Source organism: Buteo buteo, chromosome 8 (genome assembly GCF_964188355.1).
Source record: "Buteo buteo chromosome 8, bButBut1.hap1.1, whole genome shotgun sequence".
In the NCBI taxonomy this organism is placed as follows: domain Eukaryota; kingdom Metazoa; phylum Chordata; class Aves; order Accipitriformes; family Accipitridae; genus Buteo; species Buteo buteo.
In genome coordinates, this window is record NC_134178.1 from 40,366,668 (window position 1) to 40,385,889 (window position 19,222).

The following is a 19,222-nucleotide window of genomic DNA, read 5'->3' on the forward strand; positions in this document are numbered from 1 at the left end:
CTTGCTCATTGGAACTGAATATTTCCTGGTTTGTTGCTTTCAGTTCAGTGTAAGTATAAGCCATTCAAAATTCAAAAGATTTTCATTGACCATGCCGCTAATATGCTTTCCTTCCATTTCTTAAGGCAAACATGATTTAAAAACTATGCTAGTCACTGGAACTCTTGCAAGCTCAAGCTTCAAGCCTACACTCTGCAAATAGCCTAAAGTTTTTGCTTACAATTCACTATTTCACCAGAAAATCCTCTTCTGAAACTAATTCACCAAATAATTTTGGAAAGCAAGTATGAAAAAGGTATGCAAACAGATTAAGTGTTATCATTTCTGAATGTGAAGAAATATTTGAGGGATATATTTCTGAAACAAATTGAGCTCTACCACTCCGTTAAGAATTCCTTTTGCAATAAATATAAAACTGCAGTTGTGCTCTGTAACTTAGTTCCTTTTTCATTTCATCTCTCTTGTTAAAGAACGGAAAACAGTGTTCATCTGGGAATAATAGACTGAACTGACATATGAGTAAATGAAGACACTAGAGAGCTGACCTGTGAAAGTAAGGGCAGGCACCTGCTTTGATATCTTGGCTACAATTTTTACAGAAGGCATGAATCTACTTAACAGTGATTGCCAGACAAATGTCAGTAATAATCCCTTTAAAGAAAGCAGTAGATGATGATGCTGGTTTGAACAAGCATGCCTGCAGACATCTAAGGGCAGAAGACTCTGGCAAAGCCATAGTTCTATAATTTTAAAATGGCACGGTCCCAAGTTTATATAGCATGCAGAGCAACCACAAATACTCAAGACATTCTTTTAAATATATCCAGTATCACAGCCCAATCTTGTGCTTATTAATAATTATTTTCAATTACACAAGACAAGCAGAAATTTTCATATTGCAATAGGCAATAAAAGTTCAAGTCTCAAAGTTTCTTCCCTTCAGTGTGAGTCAACTCTAAAGCACGTGACTTGGCTCAACAGTTCTTCAAGTTCTCAGACACACACTGAAATAGAGAACCACTGAACACAACATTACAGGATCAAATCTCTCAGACTGCAGGAGAGCAAGCCAAAAAAAGCTGGCTTGAAAGACATTGTGAATTGTAAATCAGCATTAGAAACCTGATTGAACTCATGAACTGGAGTTGTTTGAGGGAGGATCTGGGTCCAGTATCATCTAACATTGCAACAGGTGAATGCAGAGACAAGAGGAGGAAGTCACATAGTTGTTTTGTCCATATTTCAGAAAACCAAGAAGGTTTTGAGGTGGGGAAAATGGTTCCTGACCTCACACAGAAATCATAAGAACACATGAAAATTGTATTACTTAAGACAGTTAGCTTTTCTTTTCAAAGACATGTTGTATATGAACAGGTTTGGCAAAGGAGCATCAGAGAAATAGTGCAGTAACTTTGGGGAAGTCTTCTAGGGTAAATTATGTTTTCTTTCCTCTGCAGCATGCCTTTTTTAAAATCTTGTGGCTCAATGAGATAAGTGGAGAACAGTGACATTGGGGGGGGATTAGGAAGATACATGAGTAAAATGTGTCCAACTCTGCAACAGCATCAGAAGATCACTTGCTTTGCCTGGGACTTCCAGTCATTAAAAAGCAAACAAGTTTGGGCTCTGAGAGCACAAATTAAGATAATGGATTTAGCGAGAGCGAACAAACCAACTACTTTAAAGACAACGCTGTTATAGTCAGCAACATGGTTTGTATCAGGAAGCCATGAGGCAAGGACATACAGACATGTCAGCAGTAAACACTACTGAATTGCTAAAGCTACGGTAGTCACCTTGGATTCATACAGAGACATTACATATTTAATCACCCATACTCATTTGCACAGAACTTTTTAATACTTCGCTTAATTCTCTACATGCTTTCAGAAACTTACATGATTATGAAACTGATGAGTCTTCCCTCTACTACTCGCTGGAATGGGTTTGATGTGTGGAACAACACAGGATAGCTTCAGAGAACGTTCTTAACTGCAAAAATAATATTTACATACAATAGAGCTAACCTTAAAAATTCCTTACCTTGAAAGCACCATCATTTTGGCCTTAGTTATTGTAAATCCTGCATTAATAATGATATCAATTAATTCTCCAATCTTGGGCATTGCATCAGGTTTAATCAAAGCCAGCGTTCTGGGGAGGCAAAAAAAAAGGTAGAGAGATACAGCCAACACTACTTTCCTTAAAGGATTTGGTGTGCATGTTGCATTTATATTCAGACAAAAAAAACATCACATCAAAGAGAGAAATTCTGCCACAGTCAAACATCCTAGTCCCAGTGTCTCATCAATTTCCACGCTGCTCTTGAATGCCTGCGCAAGACATTATTCTGATAAGAACTAGCTTTGCACATTATAATTTCCTCTGCTTTCTAACCCAAGTCAGCCCACAGTGTTCCACCAGCAATCAGTATTTACTGGCTTCTCCCTTCACTCTCAAAGCAAACAATTTGACCACTTCTTCCTTAGCTAGTGTGTATCTCTATAGCTCCTCACTCACAGCTCTAGGTTAGAACACAACTGATTGGTTCATGTCTCCCTATGCTTGCTCAGCTCCCTTTTTTCCTAATGTTAATCATTATATACATAAAAGCTAAGCTGTTAAAAATCCCTATTTAAAAATACTACTTGAATATGTGCTTCTTCCATAAAACTCAAAGTGAAGTGATTGTTTTATTATTACTTTTAAAATATTTGGAGGCCTTAGTGAGAAGAAGGTCCTATTGTGCTTGGTACAGTACAAACATTTCATGGTATACAATTTGCATGCCAAATAGCTGACACTGTTAATAGACACAATAAAAGGTTGGCAGAGGAGGTATTACGTCTCTTATACTGACTGACAGCTATATTCTAAGGGAGACCAATCAAAAAAATCTCTACACTCTCCCCCACATCATTGTTTCCACGTACATCCTGTCTTCTTGATAATTATCTTTTTATACTGTACATCCCCAAGGCCAGGACTGTTTTATTAGTGCACTTTACATGGCACCAACTACACCATAGCACTAAACATGTTATTAATCAAAAATAACAAGCACAAAAAGAAGCTCTGCAAAATGGCATTTTCTATTTGCATTCATCTTGTGGTGAGTCAGCCTCAAATGTGCTCAGCTTACAAATCAACAGATTTATTCAACCCTGTATCTCAAAAACTCCATGTCTCTGACAATCCTAAAGAGGTCTTTCCATCTTTTACAAGAATGAAGGCTACCCAAGATAGAATTTTTTACTGCAGTACTTCCCTAAATGAAAGGCAAATAATTGGAAATTTCTCATTTTATATACCAGCATAGCATGGAAAGCAGCCTTTGGGTTAGCAGCAATATATTCTAGCCAGGGCAAATATGCTAAGGTTACAGGAGATGGATGAACTTCCACTACATTTACTTTGAATCTTAAGTGACCCCACATTGACAGACAGACTGTCTTTCGGGAACAGAGAGACTATCTATTTCACAGCAAATCTAAAGGAAGGGAGGTGTTAGGACAGGAAATGTGACATATGTTCAAATCTTCCTCTTTACATTTCACTTGAAACTAAGAGAGAGACGTAGATGACCTTCAGACCTCAGAAATAAACAGAGATTTCCTCAAGCATCAGGAAGCTCACATACACAGACCAGCTTAGGCCCAGATTCGTTGGGAAATACGACACAAAAAGACTGATGGTCTAAGTGTGTAGCCAGAAACTGCATGAGAGTAGTCAGCCAAGCCTATGCTTCAGTCCATTGCAGTGCAAACTAAAGTTGGTTTAGCCCTATCTTCAGATCAGGAAAGGCTGACCTCTGGCCAACATTCAACACAGTTTGCCAGCATACTCCATGCAGCCTACAGCCTGTAGCCTGCTCCCCTCTTCCCCCAAGGATTTCACAGCTCCACCTCATTTTGTGATATTATTTATCATAGGACAGGGTGCACCACATGAGGGGGAGGAGCTGCGTGCTTGACTGATGACATGTACCCACCCGGTCACAGAATGCATGACCTGCATCCTGGCATAAGATGTTCTCAACTCTGTCACCTACCACGAACAGTAAGGATCAAACCACTGGAATGAGATCTCCAGTGCCATTTGCATTTCCTTGAGGAATACTTTTTTGAATCTATATTATTTCACAGGCTATTTGAGTCAGACTGCTAATGCTAGAAATGTCCCTTACTTTCATAATTTCAAGCGTTCTAGTAAAACTGTAATTCCTACTAATATGTAATGAAATATTGCATTATGAAGCAATTTACCTAGAAGACATTACATAAACTGCAATGAGCAACACTTATAACATCTCTTCTCTAACACTTTAACATTTCAGTGTGAGCTTCTCAGAGGTATGCAGGATAAGAAAAGTATAATTCAGGAAGCTGAAGACCATTTCTGAGATTGGATTTTGATCCATGCCCTATTTTTAGTTTTAATTAGGAATCCGTTTCTTGTGGTTTGACATGATGCAGTCTGCAAAGTACATTTTGAAACAGCTTTATGTCTAGAAACAAAGGAGAAAGAATGAAAATTAAGCTCATTTGCTTACATTTTCAGAGGGACTGTACGACAGTACCGCAATGAGTACTGAAACAACAGAAGATGAGAACTGATCAAAGGAACAGTGCACAAACCATGCTGTGGCTATGCTTTTGAGATCTACTTATTTCTAATAATAGGACTCTTGCATGTAGAGTAGTTTATGTCTTGTAGAGGAAGAAACACTGATTATGTCAATGACTAGAAGCGTAAGAATAACATATCCCAATCAAAAAAGAATTCAAATACTTCTGGTTGAGACACAAGCTTTCTAACACCATTTTCAAAACCAATGATATTAACTGACTCTAAATATAGTCTACTTAGACAGGACACACTAGTCAGATAGATTTTACCTGAGGTTACAACCACCCAGGATCACAAGTGAAGGACGACAGAAACAGAAATTCCTGTCCCATGCCAGTGATTCCTTATGTGGTATCCCCTAAGTAAGCACATGCTTACTTACCCATTTTAGTCACTGTTTGTGATGGTTTCCTTATGATACACTGGGAGGGGAGCAGGGAATAACACTCATATATGGCTGTATTTAAAAATTGACCCAAGACTTAAGCAAAGTAGGTGTAGAAATTGAAACATCATAGAACTGTCTTAATAATTTTAGCCTAATTCCAGGAAGGGCGTGTGCAAATCCAGCCTCTTTTTACACATCTGTTTTGTACCTCATGTACCTGGGGTCACATTCACTTGCTTTACTGACAAAAACAAATGTCCCTAAATCAAAACATACAAGTTTTTTTAATATACATTCCTCAGTGACCCTCAATGGCCTTTGCTGAGCCTGTCTGCATACATATTCAGTGACCAAAGAACATATTTCCAAAGTCGAACTGAACAGCTGATAGTCCCGCACAGCACAAAGGCAAGAAAAAGATGGGGAAACATTCTGCCTCATACAACATCCTTAAAAATATTAATAGAATTCCAACTACAGATTATTTTAGGAGTTACCACATATTGCAGAAATCTTACTATATCTATCTAACTAATAGGTGCTGTAAAACCTGCTAGGAACAGGCCAAAAAGACAAATACCTCACATGCAACTGTTTTGCCCAAGGACTGTTTTAATATGACCCTGTTTACCCAGTGAAAGCTTCTGTGAAGAAACTGGATTTTGAGGATCCCTTGCCTATTTAAGACACCTTTCACTATGTTCCTTTGGGCTACTCTGAATATGTACCACCACTTGCCTATCTATGTTATCTTTCAGCCAACATTCCTAAAATGTTTTCCAAACAGCTGACATGTCATAAATTCCCTTTCTTCCTTTTGTAGAGCAGTACAAAAATTCACCCCCTCCCAGGACCACTTCATTGACACAACTATAGTGTTGCTGTATAGACAGCAAGTACCCTTACCAGAAGAAGAAAATGTCATTTTATCACAAGCTGCCTTTTCTTGATATAACTGCATCAGCACCAGGGCTTATGCTACTTTAGGCAGAGCAGGAAATACACAACTATAAAAAGTTACATTGATATAAAAAACATAAACAGGACAGATGTAATCTACCCAAGGTTCCACTGAGGAACAGAGAGAGTAGCCACATATACAGAAGCTGTCCTCTGGTATTCTCCACCTCCTTTGCTACTCGTCCACCATTCCCAAAACCAGCTTGGAGAAAAAGTACCTGGAGAACTCCTTCTAGAAGGATATCATGGCAGTCATTTCAATCGCAATATTTTTGTGAGGTTAAGACAAAGATGTGTGTTAAAATTTGCAACTCTTCCTGTATGTCTGGTTATGTACAACTCTCCAAAAAGAGTTCAAAATAAGCCCAGTTAGTGGGAGGGAGCATTAAAGTAGATGAATAGGGCTTACTGGAACATCATGCCTAAGAAAATATTCTGTGTTCTCTTCAAAAAAAGCTGGAGCAAATTATCAAAATTTATTAATTTGCAAATTCAGAGATTACCTGCACTGCAGTCAAACCAGATTTAAATTCCTTGTAAATTAATCTGTCATTTTAAGTCTCTCCTGATATTTTTTTTCTTGGATGGGCTCTTACAGTCTTTTGCAAAGGAAGTCTTTCAACCAAAAAGAAATTATGAGTCTTATCTTTATCCATTATAAACGAAATTTGTCTTAACAAACAAGCCTATAGGTTTTATTGACATTCTTACTTTATACTTCCTGTCCTCATGCACACAGAGTTTAGGAGGTGCTGAAAAAATTCACAGAAAAAATCCTCCATAGTGAGAAAAACAATGGAGAATGGGAATGGGCCTCTCTCACTCCTGTTCCTACTGTTTTCAGTTACTACTACTAACACAGTGTAGATCTGATTGGTAAGGCACGAGGCTTCTGCACAGATCCCAGAGAGACAGGTACTAGTTTTGCAAGATCCAGGCCTTTTGAGCCCAGCACACATCAGGGTTACCATATCAATTCTGCCCCAAGAGAATCCATATATCACAAGAATCCTACTGCTGCCTGTCCTGGGGGAGTAACAAAGCTGAACAGGACCCCCTGTTTTCCTCCTCCCCCTCTTCTCTCCCAAGAGACCTAGAGGAGGCAGCAGCTGACACTATGGAGAAGCTGGCCTTGAAGATTTATCACGTAGCAATGGGTTTGGCCACAAGCAGGGCCACTTTGCTTCTCTCCAGCTATCAGTATGCCAGATCACTTCAAACTGCATGCAAGCTTGCAGCTATCTCTTCCTCTCCCCATAGAGCAGAAAAATTGCCTCATTTCCAGCAAAGAACAACTACTTTGAAATCCCCACCACAGAGGAAGACTTCAAAAAATGTGATTTCTTACCTCTCTTTGCGGCTCCCCAGCTTGCGGGCTGTATATTGATCCCCATAGTCCACTAAGGATAGATGACGGGAAAAAACAGTAATTTTGTTGCCCACAAATAAATCCTCAAGGTGTAAGCTCTCATACTTGGTGCGCTTCAGAAAGGTGCGACGGTTCTTCACATCATACTGCAGAGAAAAGAAGATTAAAATCTACCATAGCAAGAGATCTAAGCTGTGGGCAAACTCAATATAATTTTTACTCCACCTTCAGAAATTTCCATAGTACTGTGGGATTGAATCTGATCACTAAATTGATTTAATTCCTAACCTTTTGAACTTACAAGTGTACCAGGGGAGCTTAGACGACTAAACCACAATTATAAATTTATTCCATTTAAATAGTCTCAGGCTGACAGCTATCTTCGCATTTTTTATTTTATCATTTGCTTGTGCTAATTCAAGCTGTGATAAATGGTTCAGGTGCCTAGTGGATACCTCTGCCCAGTCTCACTGAGAGTTCCCCCTAGCAGATCTATGCTGTTTCACAGACCAATGGCTCGCACCAGGAATGATCAAGATACACACTGTGGCAGGTCTCCTCTTCAGGGCATCGTTCCAGTGATACTACGCTTTATTTGACTGCATAAGACTCAGAATTAGGGACGGATGGATGATTGCAACACTAGGTTGAGACGTTCTCACTGCCTAGAGCTGCAAGCTCAAAAGCCTGTCAAGAAAATTCAGCTATATATCATCATTCCAAGCAAGAAGCAAGATGTTAATGTGTAGTTTTCTGGGTGGGCTGGCAAAGCACAAAAGGCAACCTGCTGAACAGTTTCTTCACTGCATGTAGATATTACAGATGCCTTCAGTTTCCTGGGGAAATGGAATCCTACGAAAGGAAGAGTTTTGTCCTCCTCAGGCCAAACTTCCCCTTCTCTGTCTTGAATTACATGTACTGTCCTCATTGCAATGGTATATAGACTAGAATAGCATTAAAAGAATGAACATCATTCCCACAAATTTGGCGGGGGGGGTGGGGAATTAAGAGCATACTCCTCCATGTTCTGAAATTCTCTTCTGTTAGAAGCCTAGAAGAATTGTAAGTTTTTCCAGAATAGCCAAAACTTTGCTGATCAGAGAATATAAACTATTTTGATACTTCCTTCTGCTGAGGCAGGATTATAAGGAAGAATCCTTCTATACTGAAATGTCTTTAGCCCCTCATATGTGCTCCTACTAAGTGTCCTCTATTCAAGTGCGGTAGGGAATGAAATGACAACATGCTGAAAAAAAAAAAAAAAAAAAAAAATCACTTGAATTCAGCTATTTGGTTTTTTCCTGGACTTTGCCAGGAAGCGTATTAACTGTCTTGATCATATTCAAATTCTTCAATATCTTGACCAAAAATCTGAACATTTCCTTGGTTATTTCACTAGCAGTTGCTAGAAAGGCACCAAGCTGTTTCTCTCTTCTCAAGCAGAAGATAAAGGTGGGGGGTAGGCATCTACCTGTGTTAAAGAATTCTTGTTTGGAATGGAATTTTGGATCTGTTTAAAAGACCTTTTTATAAAGTGAATGATAAGCCACAGCAGAAGAAATGTAAGACTGTTTGGACTGTTCCCCTCCTGCCCATGTACAGGTAGAAGTAAATTACCCAAAACAAAATAGTTCTCTGCTAAGAATCTGTCCTTTTTAAAGATTTCTTCTCTCTTTTTAGGAAATCTCCTGTAGAAAGAAAAGTTGTTCAGGCTTTAAGAATTCCCCATGAGAATTATTAACTATAGAAAATTCTTTGTCAAGAGATCCAGTCTGATCATAAGAGCTGCTTGCTGTCCTTGGACAAAAACCTATGTTGTCTTCTTCCAGCTGCAAAGCAAGCTGGAAACTTGTCTCATTATTCCTGCTGTCATTTTTCTTCACAGGAACAAAGACATGAAGGACTGAGAAAGAAAAGGAGAGCTGAGGACTTCACATAACACAAGCCTTCAACAGCTCTGCTCCACCCTCAGCTGAGGTGTGTGATAAAGGAGAACTATTGTCAGGGAGGTGGGAAAGGGAATGAAACATCTTTCTCACAAGCAGGGAGAAGCTGGCTCATATCCATTACCTCCCTTCTCCTCAAATACATTAGAGGTAAGAGCAAGCTGTCATCTCCTTGGGAAGATACCAAAAGATGCAGAAGAATTAGGCAGTAATAAAGAAAGAAGCACCAAATTCTACAGAAATTTAAAAAAAAAAAAAAAATCCAGAAGAGAATTCTATATTTAATCTCTGTCCACAAACTCAGCCCCAATAGTGATTTTGAGATATTCTTTCTAGAGGTGTTACATGCATTTTTGCTTTTCTTAACTCGTGTCCTGATCACACACAGCCCATATACACTCATGACTGTGTACACACCATACTATCTTAACCTAAGAGCACACTAGCAAAATGCATTAGTCTACCAAACCATAGGTATCTGATGCTGAATGCATTAAGAAACTCAAGAACACCTTGAAAGCTCTTGGTTTTGAGACGTCTAGGTGAAATGAACAACGATTTTGCCAGCCTACACATGGTTGTGTAGGAAGATTATTACAGCTCCTGACTGATTAGCTAAACTGTCTCTGGGAAATAAAAAAATAAAATTCATCACATTTTGACAACTGTGCACACACAGACATCATACAAAGAACTAACTTAAAAGGGACAACATCATGACAGAGTTTGTTTAAAAAGACTATCAGTAAAAAGTGCAAAGTGCATCTCCTCACACAGGTGGGTACCAGGGTTTCAGTGAGCAGTTTGGGTAAGAAAAGGCAGATTACACTAGCTTTCTTATTTCTGCATTTGATATTTATAGCAGGAAAACTAAAATTTGATAATGAAACTACTAAGCGTGAATATCCAAATCTAGGCTATTCTCAGACACTTAGGTCTCATTAAAAACCAGAAAAGACTAGTCCAAAACATTCACTTATTCCTAAAAGGAAGCACAAAGTATTGGTTCGTTTATTAGGATTATCTTTACAGTACATATTACATTTTTATACATATGCCTCCTACTGCAAAATGCTTGTTTTAACCTGCTATGAATAAACAATGGGGATTAGTTGTATGAACCACAAGTCAGAAAGATCTGTGCAAGCACCACTGATGGAAAAATCTAGATTCTACTGTTTGAAACATCCTTCCTTTCATTAAAAGCCGATTAAGAGCAATTTACCATTTCCTCTACTTTGATAAGACTCCTCTACATTTTACTCTTCAGAGGCTTCTGGAATTCCTGCTGAAGTTTATTCCCCTGTTTGGAATCAGCTTCAATTTATGTTTCTCAAGCAGTAGGTCAGCGTTGCTGAGTTTCACTTCTGAAACCCAAGTAAACATTGAATGAAAACAAATTTGTGAAAAAGCATCTCTCCACACCAAAGCAAGCTTTAAGAAAAAAACAAAACAAAAACCATAAATGTGGAAGCTCTTCCACATGCTACACTGTGAACTTGTATTTTTGCTTTTCTTTTAGTTTTAGAAACAGAGCAAGATATGTCTTAAATTACATTTTCCTTACCTGGAAAATTAACAGGCATAGGCAGTGGCTTGCCATTCTACAAACTGTTTAATTGGATATTACACTTATGACAACAGATTTTTTTTTTCTTTTATTCTTACCATTTCAACCGATCCATCTTTTGGATAATACAGAAGTTCATAACGCCGAAAGAGTGAAGCATTTGGGTCATACCATTCAGCAGTGAAAGCAAATCTGTCATCGTGACTCTTGAAAAAGAAAAGAAGGGAAAGGACTATTACAGAAAGCATACATGGTTTATATGTAAAAACACACAAATAAAAAAATTCCTTGCATTTGTTATCACAAGAGTAAAAACATCACTAATAAATGCACTTGTACACTCTGCATATCATCTGCTGCTTACCAGAGCTGGTGACATCTTTTCACTTGTTAGCTATCATCTTTTAAGTATGATGGAAACAGCATGACAGTTTTCCAGGCAAACTTAAAACTTATTCTGATTTCATCAGTCATGAAACGTGGACTGTTGTAGAAGTTGTTGTTAGACTTCTCAACTTTGTGAAAATATTTGATTTATTTTCATTTGTTAAAAATGTGTTTGCTCACAACTAAATTATACAATCTTAACACATTTTCTACACATCCTACAAGAAAACACTTTCCTCTTCCTGAGCAGTCATATCTGAACTCCTGTTGATGATGAGATAAACATATTCAAGTTAAGGATATTAGTTTGATTCACTACTTAACTTCCTGAAATTTACATATAGCATAAATAGCCCAATCTCATTTACAACTCATTTTCTGCCCCTAAGGAGTGTGACAAGAAAGCTAGACTGCAATAATTCTAAAACTAGCTACATGTGTAGCTTCTCTCCACTCCTCATCCTTCAGAGGATAACATCCTACAGAAAAGTAAGCACAAAGGTGATGCAATGCATGTGGACATGCAGCTCTAACACCTCTTAGCGGTATATGTTTGTTAGCTACTGATGCTGCAATATCAGTTATTTGATAGCTGTTAGACAGAGCTCTAAACTTTTATTTTCCACACCTCCTCTAAATCTGATTGCTACTCCTGAGGGTAAGCATGGTCTTGTCACAGGCTTGCACTCCTTTACATGTATCTGTACTCTTCTTATACATCTTAAACATTTAGGTACCACTGGGAGTTCAAGTTGAAGCCACGTAGGCCTTTTTAGTCCTTCAGATTTTAGAAACAGCAGCATTTAAGTTGTTTCAAAGACTGCTCAATAAGCAACAGGACAGAGAGTTCCCATGGGGTTTCATGACTATTCTGGAACACCAGCAGGAAAAGAATCATAATCATTTTCCTAGTGAGTGCAAGCCTATAGACATACACACATCTAAAAAAACCATTAAACCAAACCAAACAAAAAAAAAAAAAGAAAAAAAAAGAAAAAAACAAAACAACAACAGTGATCTTGCTTTTGTTGTCAATGCATTTTTTTCTTTAAGCATCTTCAGCTTAAAACTGACTTAGGACTAAGTGCTTTTGCAGGTTGAAGTCCTAACACAAGCAGCAGCAGGAAAGAATGAGATAATGAAGAACAATTTCAGAGTTTTACAATGTGATGAATACTTGCACCTGTTCAGTTAACAGCATTGTGGCAAGTGCCCCACCCTCCTGTCAGCCCTTATGGTACCCCTACACCACAAAACGAAGATACGATTGTATCACAGCAGCACAGTGCTCTGTGAAGGACACAAAGCTTTAATTTCTAACTGTAGAAGTCTGTACAGCACTGAAAGCCTTATTTACATGAGCTACTTTAAGTTCTGTGTTATCTCTACACTGCACACTGCAGCCTTTGACAATACTTTAACTTGTGTTTTAGGAGCAGCATCCAGCACAAAAACTCCCTAGGGACTTAGCCAGGTTTCTGGCCCTTACTTAAGCTAGAATATGCTTGTGTCTTCATTGCTACTGCTGTCATTCTGGAGACATGTAAGCCAGAACAAACTCTTTCTTACGTCAAAACTCACACCTTAATTCTCCTATATAGGCATGTCACTGGCAGTAAGCAATAATAAGCATTCACAGACAATAATAAATGACTGATTTCAGCCTTCATCTTAAACACACTCACACTGCTGGAAGACAAGACAAAACATTTGATTGATTAATTTGACCATCATCTTGTCAAGGATGGATGTTACAAAGAAGCAGTTCTCTACCAAAGTGGTTGTCTAAAAAGAAAAAACAGTCCTGTTTCTAGAGTACTACCTCTAGAAGTTGACTAGTGATGTATGAAATAAAAAAAGATGTATCATCGTTAATCAATGCCTCCTCATAACATGAAAACATATATAATTGCATTACTTCGTGCTATGTATTTCATACTATAGCATCACTTTCAAATATATTTTCTAGGTAGCAGTTGGCAGAGAAGCTACTAATTTTCATTTAAGCAAAAATTCCAAAACTTCCAAATGCTTACTTGTCTTGGGGAAGTAATGTATTTACATGAACAAGCAAAGAAATCACCATTAGATTTTTCACTTAGTAACCAGTATCAGTCATCAGCACCTTACGTTTACATTGAGAAACTACATTGTGTGTCTTGTCTGGTGAGGAATTGGTCTGCTTTTTTTCTTTTAACACAACCTTGGTTTTAAAATCCGCTTGAAATGCATTTGATAAGATCTTACTCAATGTCTGAGCTATTCATGTTTGTTATTCAGCAAGCTCTGCTGGCCACTGCTTCTTATTCAGCTGAATGGCAGAAATGACCATTTTGTATCATCTTCTTTTAGCACTGTAAGCAAAGGCAAAGTAATAAATGCTACTTAGACTTGAAAAACAGTGCAGAGCTAACCCCCAAATGCCAAGTAATGTTGTCAGTAAGCAGGAAAATTTGAATCAATTATTGTTTTGTATCTGGAAAATATGGAGAACTAATAGTTTTCTAAGAGACCAAACCAAAGTCTGTAAAGCTTCTCCTGGGCCATAACTAGAATTTCCTCTGCTTCACGGACATAAAATGATCACAATATTTCTAAATGCAGAGAACAATATCAGAAGAAAACTTAAGAGCTTGTGGGAAACACTGTACAAATAACTGGAAATCGATCATGTTTGTAAACAGGTAGATCGTTTCAGAGGCACACACTGCAAAGTGAAGAAATACAATATTAAAAGCAAACTGAAGATCCTTTACATTATACGAGTATAATGTAAAACACAGCAGGACTGCAACATTACTATTGCAGAGTCATGCAAATAGTCTCAAAACAGATAGAAGACAATCCTGAATATAATCATGACATGGAGTAATGTGAACATATTCTGATGAGCCATTGCCAGGCATCACTGTAAAACTGCCACTCCAAGTCATCAAAAACACCAACCAATTTAAAATACTAAGTTTTTAAAAGTGAGTACCCATTAAGCTCAATATACATGTTTTAAAATGAGAAATGAGGCTTTTATTTACTTATTTAATGCAGGAGTAGGATTCTGAAGGCAAAAACCTGTCCACTTCCCATCACGTATTGTAAGGATTGCAATAAAATTTGAAGTCTTCAAGCCCTGAAATTATCTTTCCTGAACATTTACTTTCAATCAATATACTGCTCAATCAACAGAACTAGTATGGCAAACAACTTTCTTACATACCCTTTCACTAGTGTGCCCTAGACTGCAATGTGGGAAGGAGTCTCAAAGATGAGAAAGTACTATGGGAGACATGCTAAGTTTCATCCTTGGCTTCTGTTCATCCTTCTAACAAAGGAAACTCAGAGAGAAAATAATTTTCCAGAGCAGAGTGATTAGAGACCAGTGATGACCTATCAGGTGGTATCGTGTTCAATGCACCACACTGCTCTGGACCAGCATTGAGTCCTGAAATGGGAAGATTTCACAGCCCTTGACCAGAAAGCCCCAGCACTTCATTCCCCCAGGAAATGGCTGAAACATGTTAGTTACTAGTGAAATCACATCACTGTGAACAGCTCAAGTAATAACAAATCAAATGAATCTATAAATACATTATAACTCAGAAAATTCTTGCTTTGAAACATTAGTTTTCATTCATTTCTGCACTGTACCCTCATTAAAAACACACACTCTGCTCTCATGACTACACAATTAACCAAGCAATACCTAATGGGGGAGAAATAATTTTTCATAACTTTTCATATCAGTGGAAAAATTACCAGCATTAAAAAAACCAGCAGTGACTGGCACTTTATATTTACATACTGATACTTTTAGAGTAGCTGTCCTTAGCTCAATTTTTACAGTCCCTTTCCATGGTAAAATCTAGGGCCGCTGAAATTAGTGATGTCAAGAGTTCATGTACTGTGAATATGGAAAGAATAATCTTTTTCTTTCTTCCTCCTTTTACAAGCTGCACGGAAAAACATTTGGATGCATGTGTAGGTTTTGCTAGCTTACGCTTTTTTGTTTATCTTAGTATGTGTGAATATGCAGTAGGATGGCTCTGTGCACAAGAAACATTTATGGAAGTACAGCTGAATTAAAAAAAATAAATTTTGTACTTAGTTCTGAAAGTGATGGGGGAAGCAGTCATTCTTAGCTAGCATGGGACTAAGTTCTAGAACCTAAATCCAAGCATCTACTAAAGAACTGTGCTCACAAAAACCTCTGCTGCAGAGGGAGGCAGTTTGTTTGCAACATAGCTGCCAAGGAAGCTCATAACCAGAAAGCAGAATGCTTCGCAAGCTGGACAGGAAATGATCTCTTGTCCTGTAAAGCTTTGAGACTTCCAAAGGGTCTCTGTTCTGCAGTAAAACAAAAGCAGATCTTCCAAAGGTTTTCATGAGAAGTAACAGTGGTAGAACAGCAGCTCAGGGACTAAGGAACTTGCATGGGAAGGTGGAGAAACAATTTTATCCCTCTGGTCTGAACCATGCAGAACATAATCTGGATTTGGTTTTCCCAGCTTCAAGATGCCTCCTGACTGCCACACTTATTTTACTATAGTAAACTTGAAATTTCATCCTAGAGTTTCTCCTACAATGGAGTACACAGGGAATCAGGAGCTATGGATTTTTTTTTTCTGCTGCTTATATGCATTCTCAGACTTATCACAGTCTAATGGAAGGGCAATTTAGATGATTCCGCCCACTATTATATGGGCAACATAGTTTTACTAAGATCCTGCCTTTCATATGACTTTCTTTTTTCCATTATACAGATAATTCTGTCCCATCTCTGTGATCTGTAATTGACTGGAAACAACTACTTTGCTTAAACTAGTTATCAGCCTGCAACGTATCATAACCCTTTCAGCTTACTATTCAAAACTTCACACGAAGTGGTATCAAAATATTTTTTAAAATTAGAAAAGCCCTGAGGTATCTAGAAAGTGCATCTTCACATGCTATTAGCAATCTGGTCTCTATGAGGCTTATACACACTATCAGGAACTTCAACATGCACACAGGCTGCTGCCTGCGTATTTACAAGTTTCAGAGTCACAAAGAGTATTGCTACATTTTAAGTGGGCAGCTTCATGTCTGCTGCTCCTTCGATTTTCTCTGTGACTCAGTGACTCTGAAATCAGACCAGAGAGAAAAAGAATCAAAGGACCTGAATCAACTCCCAGTGAAACAATAAAAAGACTGCACAAACCTCAGTAAAGGCTGAACCAGAGGTAAAAGGATTCATCTTGATATCTGTATTCTATATTTTGTAAAACTCTGTGCTGTCACAGGGAAAACCTGCAGTCAAGCACTGATCTTAAGAATCAAGCTGTTTCTATGAAAAGTACTGGGAACAGGATGGACCGGCAGACAGGAACTATTCTCACATTGAATGGGTATTTCTCCTAATACACACACACACAAAATTTCTGGAAAGATTGCCCTGAAACTTCCTAAAAATCTGGCAATAATTTTAAGAGAAACGTTTCTTTCACAACCTGCCCCCCCCCCCCCCCAAACCAGGTTGGTGGCACTCAAAAATACTTTGGAAGAACAAGAATATTTTTATAAAAATTGAGATGGTATCAAAGGACAAGGACACAAATTATTTTAAAATTTTTCAGGTGAAGGTATCATGAGGCTGACTGACTCCAACATCAGGTAGTTTGCTTATGCATTAACATGTACTTACCTTATGCTCTTAGAAAAAAAAGAGAAAAAAAATCACAAATGTATGCAAGTTTGCCAACCACTCCCTTTGGCAAAAAATATAATTTGTTGAAATGGTCAGTCAATAGGTACCTTTCTCCTTGTAGGTTCTACAAAAAAAATAACTATTGCCGTATGCGTTGGTGCATTCCTTAGTCAGACATTGGCCTCATGCTCTTCAGACAGGGGGCTGAAGTGGAGAACCTGACCAGCTGCCTTCATCAAGAACATTATTCTCAGAAGCAGGTCCAGAAGTTATTGTTGTAGATGTATGATCAACCTCTAACAGCAGGTATCTAAGTCCTGTCATGAATTATTTGAAACAGTTCCTCAAAGCTCATAAATCACCGATCACTCATCTTCCAGACCAATCACCACTTCAGATTTAAGTCTCCTTCCTAGTCCTGAAGAGGACTTCAGCACAAATGAAAAGAAAGTCACTGATGAACTCCTAGTCTGAGGAGCAAGAGTCACGAATTTCAGCCGAATCTATCTCCACCTTCCTCAAAGGCAGCTACTCACAGTCTTATACTCCCCCAGCAGGCCACAGATACAAGCGTTGTCACAGTACCACCGGCTTTCTTAAGTCCCAGAAATACTTTGATTGCTTTAAATGGTTCACTTACTAGCTTTCCTGTTCTCCCATTCTAACATCCAGCTAGCTCTGCTTTATTTTTCACCTGAATGCTTTTAGGTGCATCTGTCTAGGGCCCTGTAGGCCCAGCATTATGCCCAGCTTTCCAAGTAGCACCGAGTGCTCGCGAATTCAGAACACCAGACAAAAACGTAACTTCAATCAGCTTTAAAGATGGTCTCAACCAGTGGGTTAGGAGTGCTTTTCTTTCATGTAAGGACATCTTAAATGTGACAGTCCCCTGCAGATAAATCTATAAAGCTGAAAAAGGAAAAGCTTAAAAAACATTTAAAACAATTGGAATCTCTACAAAAATGTTACATAAAAAGTCAAGACATCAAATGGGACATGTCAAGCTCTTCATGGACTTCTGTGCAATCTCAGACAAGTCAACTTAACTTTTTGTGTGTCCTTTTCTCCAGCTGTAACAAAATCCTTATTCTGGGAGGGCTGGCCACTCTGGGCACTAGTAAACAAAAGCGATGCTTGTATTATAAAAGCTGTAAAGCAATTCTAGCTTATACAAAACAGACAGCTTAACTTCCTCTTGCACAATCTATGCCTGGACTGCTACAGTGAGACGTGTCTGAGAGCAAAGGAACGGTTAGCAAAATGGATGGTGTCACTTCATCACAGTGCAAAGCACTTGCTTTTTCATCAAACATGTCTATATTTGTAGTTTCCACACACTGTATGCCCTTCAGCCTGATAGAACAAAAAGGACAGTATGTTTACAATAGGCAACAATCTTAAGCAAATAAACTTCCAAACTATTCTCTGCCTTTATTTAGGACTACTTGTCATTACTGAATGACACGTGCTTCTGCAAGCATGAGAAATAATGAGGCCTTATTCTCTATACTCATGTTTCTCATCCCTGACTGCCTCGACCACAGCCTCTCTTCAGCTCAGGCATTTAATAAAGGCTCATACCCACCTGGATTCTCTGATGTCTAACTAGGGTTGAACTCACACTGAACTCTTTCTTTAAAGATGTCTTAAAGGGTTTCCTCCCCCTCCCCATTCTTGTGAAACCTGGAGGAACATCATTATCCCTCTGCCAAATCTGACTGAAATCTGCCAATAAATTTCAAACTTCCCAGGGGGAAAACTTAGTGGTCAGATACACACCAACAGACTGTGATCACACAAACTTTGGTTTTCTGGGGCAAACAGGCTGAAAGAAGCTGTATGAAAAATTATATTTGCACACCACAAGTAATTTTCCATCATCAATTATTCTTTAAAAGAAGAATCTCCATTTGTGAAAGAAAAGGAAAAGAAGCACAGAAGTAGCTAAGCTATTAAATGTTAGTGACAATTTTGCAAGACAGAAACAAGAGACTTCACACATACTGGTGGTATTTAACAAATAACATTCTGAGTGGCAGAAAGTGTTCTCATTTTCAGCATTGTAATGCATCTTAAATCCCAAAATGAATCCTCAGAAGTGCACATTGTGTTATTCAACCCATCTTCTACCTTCACAGTTCCTGTATTACAGGATATTTTCCAGGCAAAACTTAAATCCACAACACTGTGAAGATAGAGCACTCAATTCGGTCTGTCTCTTAAAGCTCATTTTCCTCCTCCTCTTCTATTCATGTTTCTGACACATGAGCTGGTATAATTTTTGGAACTCCAA

The 19,222-nt window shown here is 38.3% G+C and overlaps 1 protein-coding gene across 4 annotated transcripts in view; it reads right to left on the bottom strand.

The window, feature by feature from the left end:
* NME7 (NME/NM23 family member 7) overlaps positions 1–19,222 on the bottom strand; it is a 92,222-nt gene that overhangs the window by 63,179 nt on the left and 9,821 nt on the right. For 2 of the 4 annotated variants that reach the window (XM_075034303.1, XM_075034304.1), the window contains exons 2-4: positions 10,961–11,068; positions 7,326–7,492; positions 2,044–2,154 (exon numbers count right to left, since the gene is read on the bottom strand). In XM_075034303.1, coding sequence (XP_074890404.1) covers positions 2,044–2,154; positions 7,326–7,492; positions 10,961–11,068 — 386 coding nt within the window. Of the gene's footprint in view, positions 1–2,043; positions 2,155–7,325; positions 7,493–10,517; positions 10,660–10,960; positions 11,069–13,496; positions 13,517–19,222 lie in introns of those variants that run through there. The other 2 variants (XM_075034306.1, XM_075034305.1) reach the window with 2 other exon arrangements.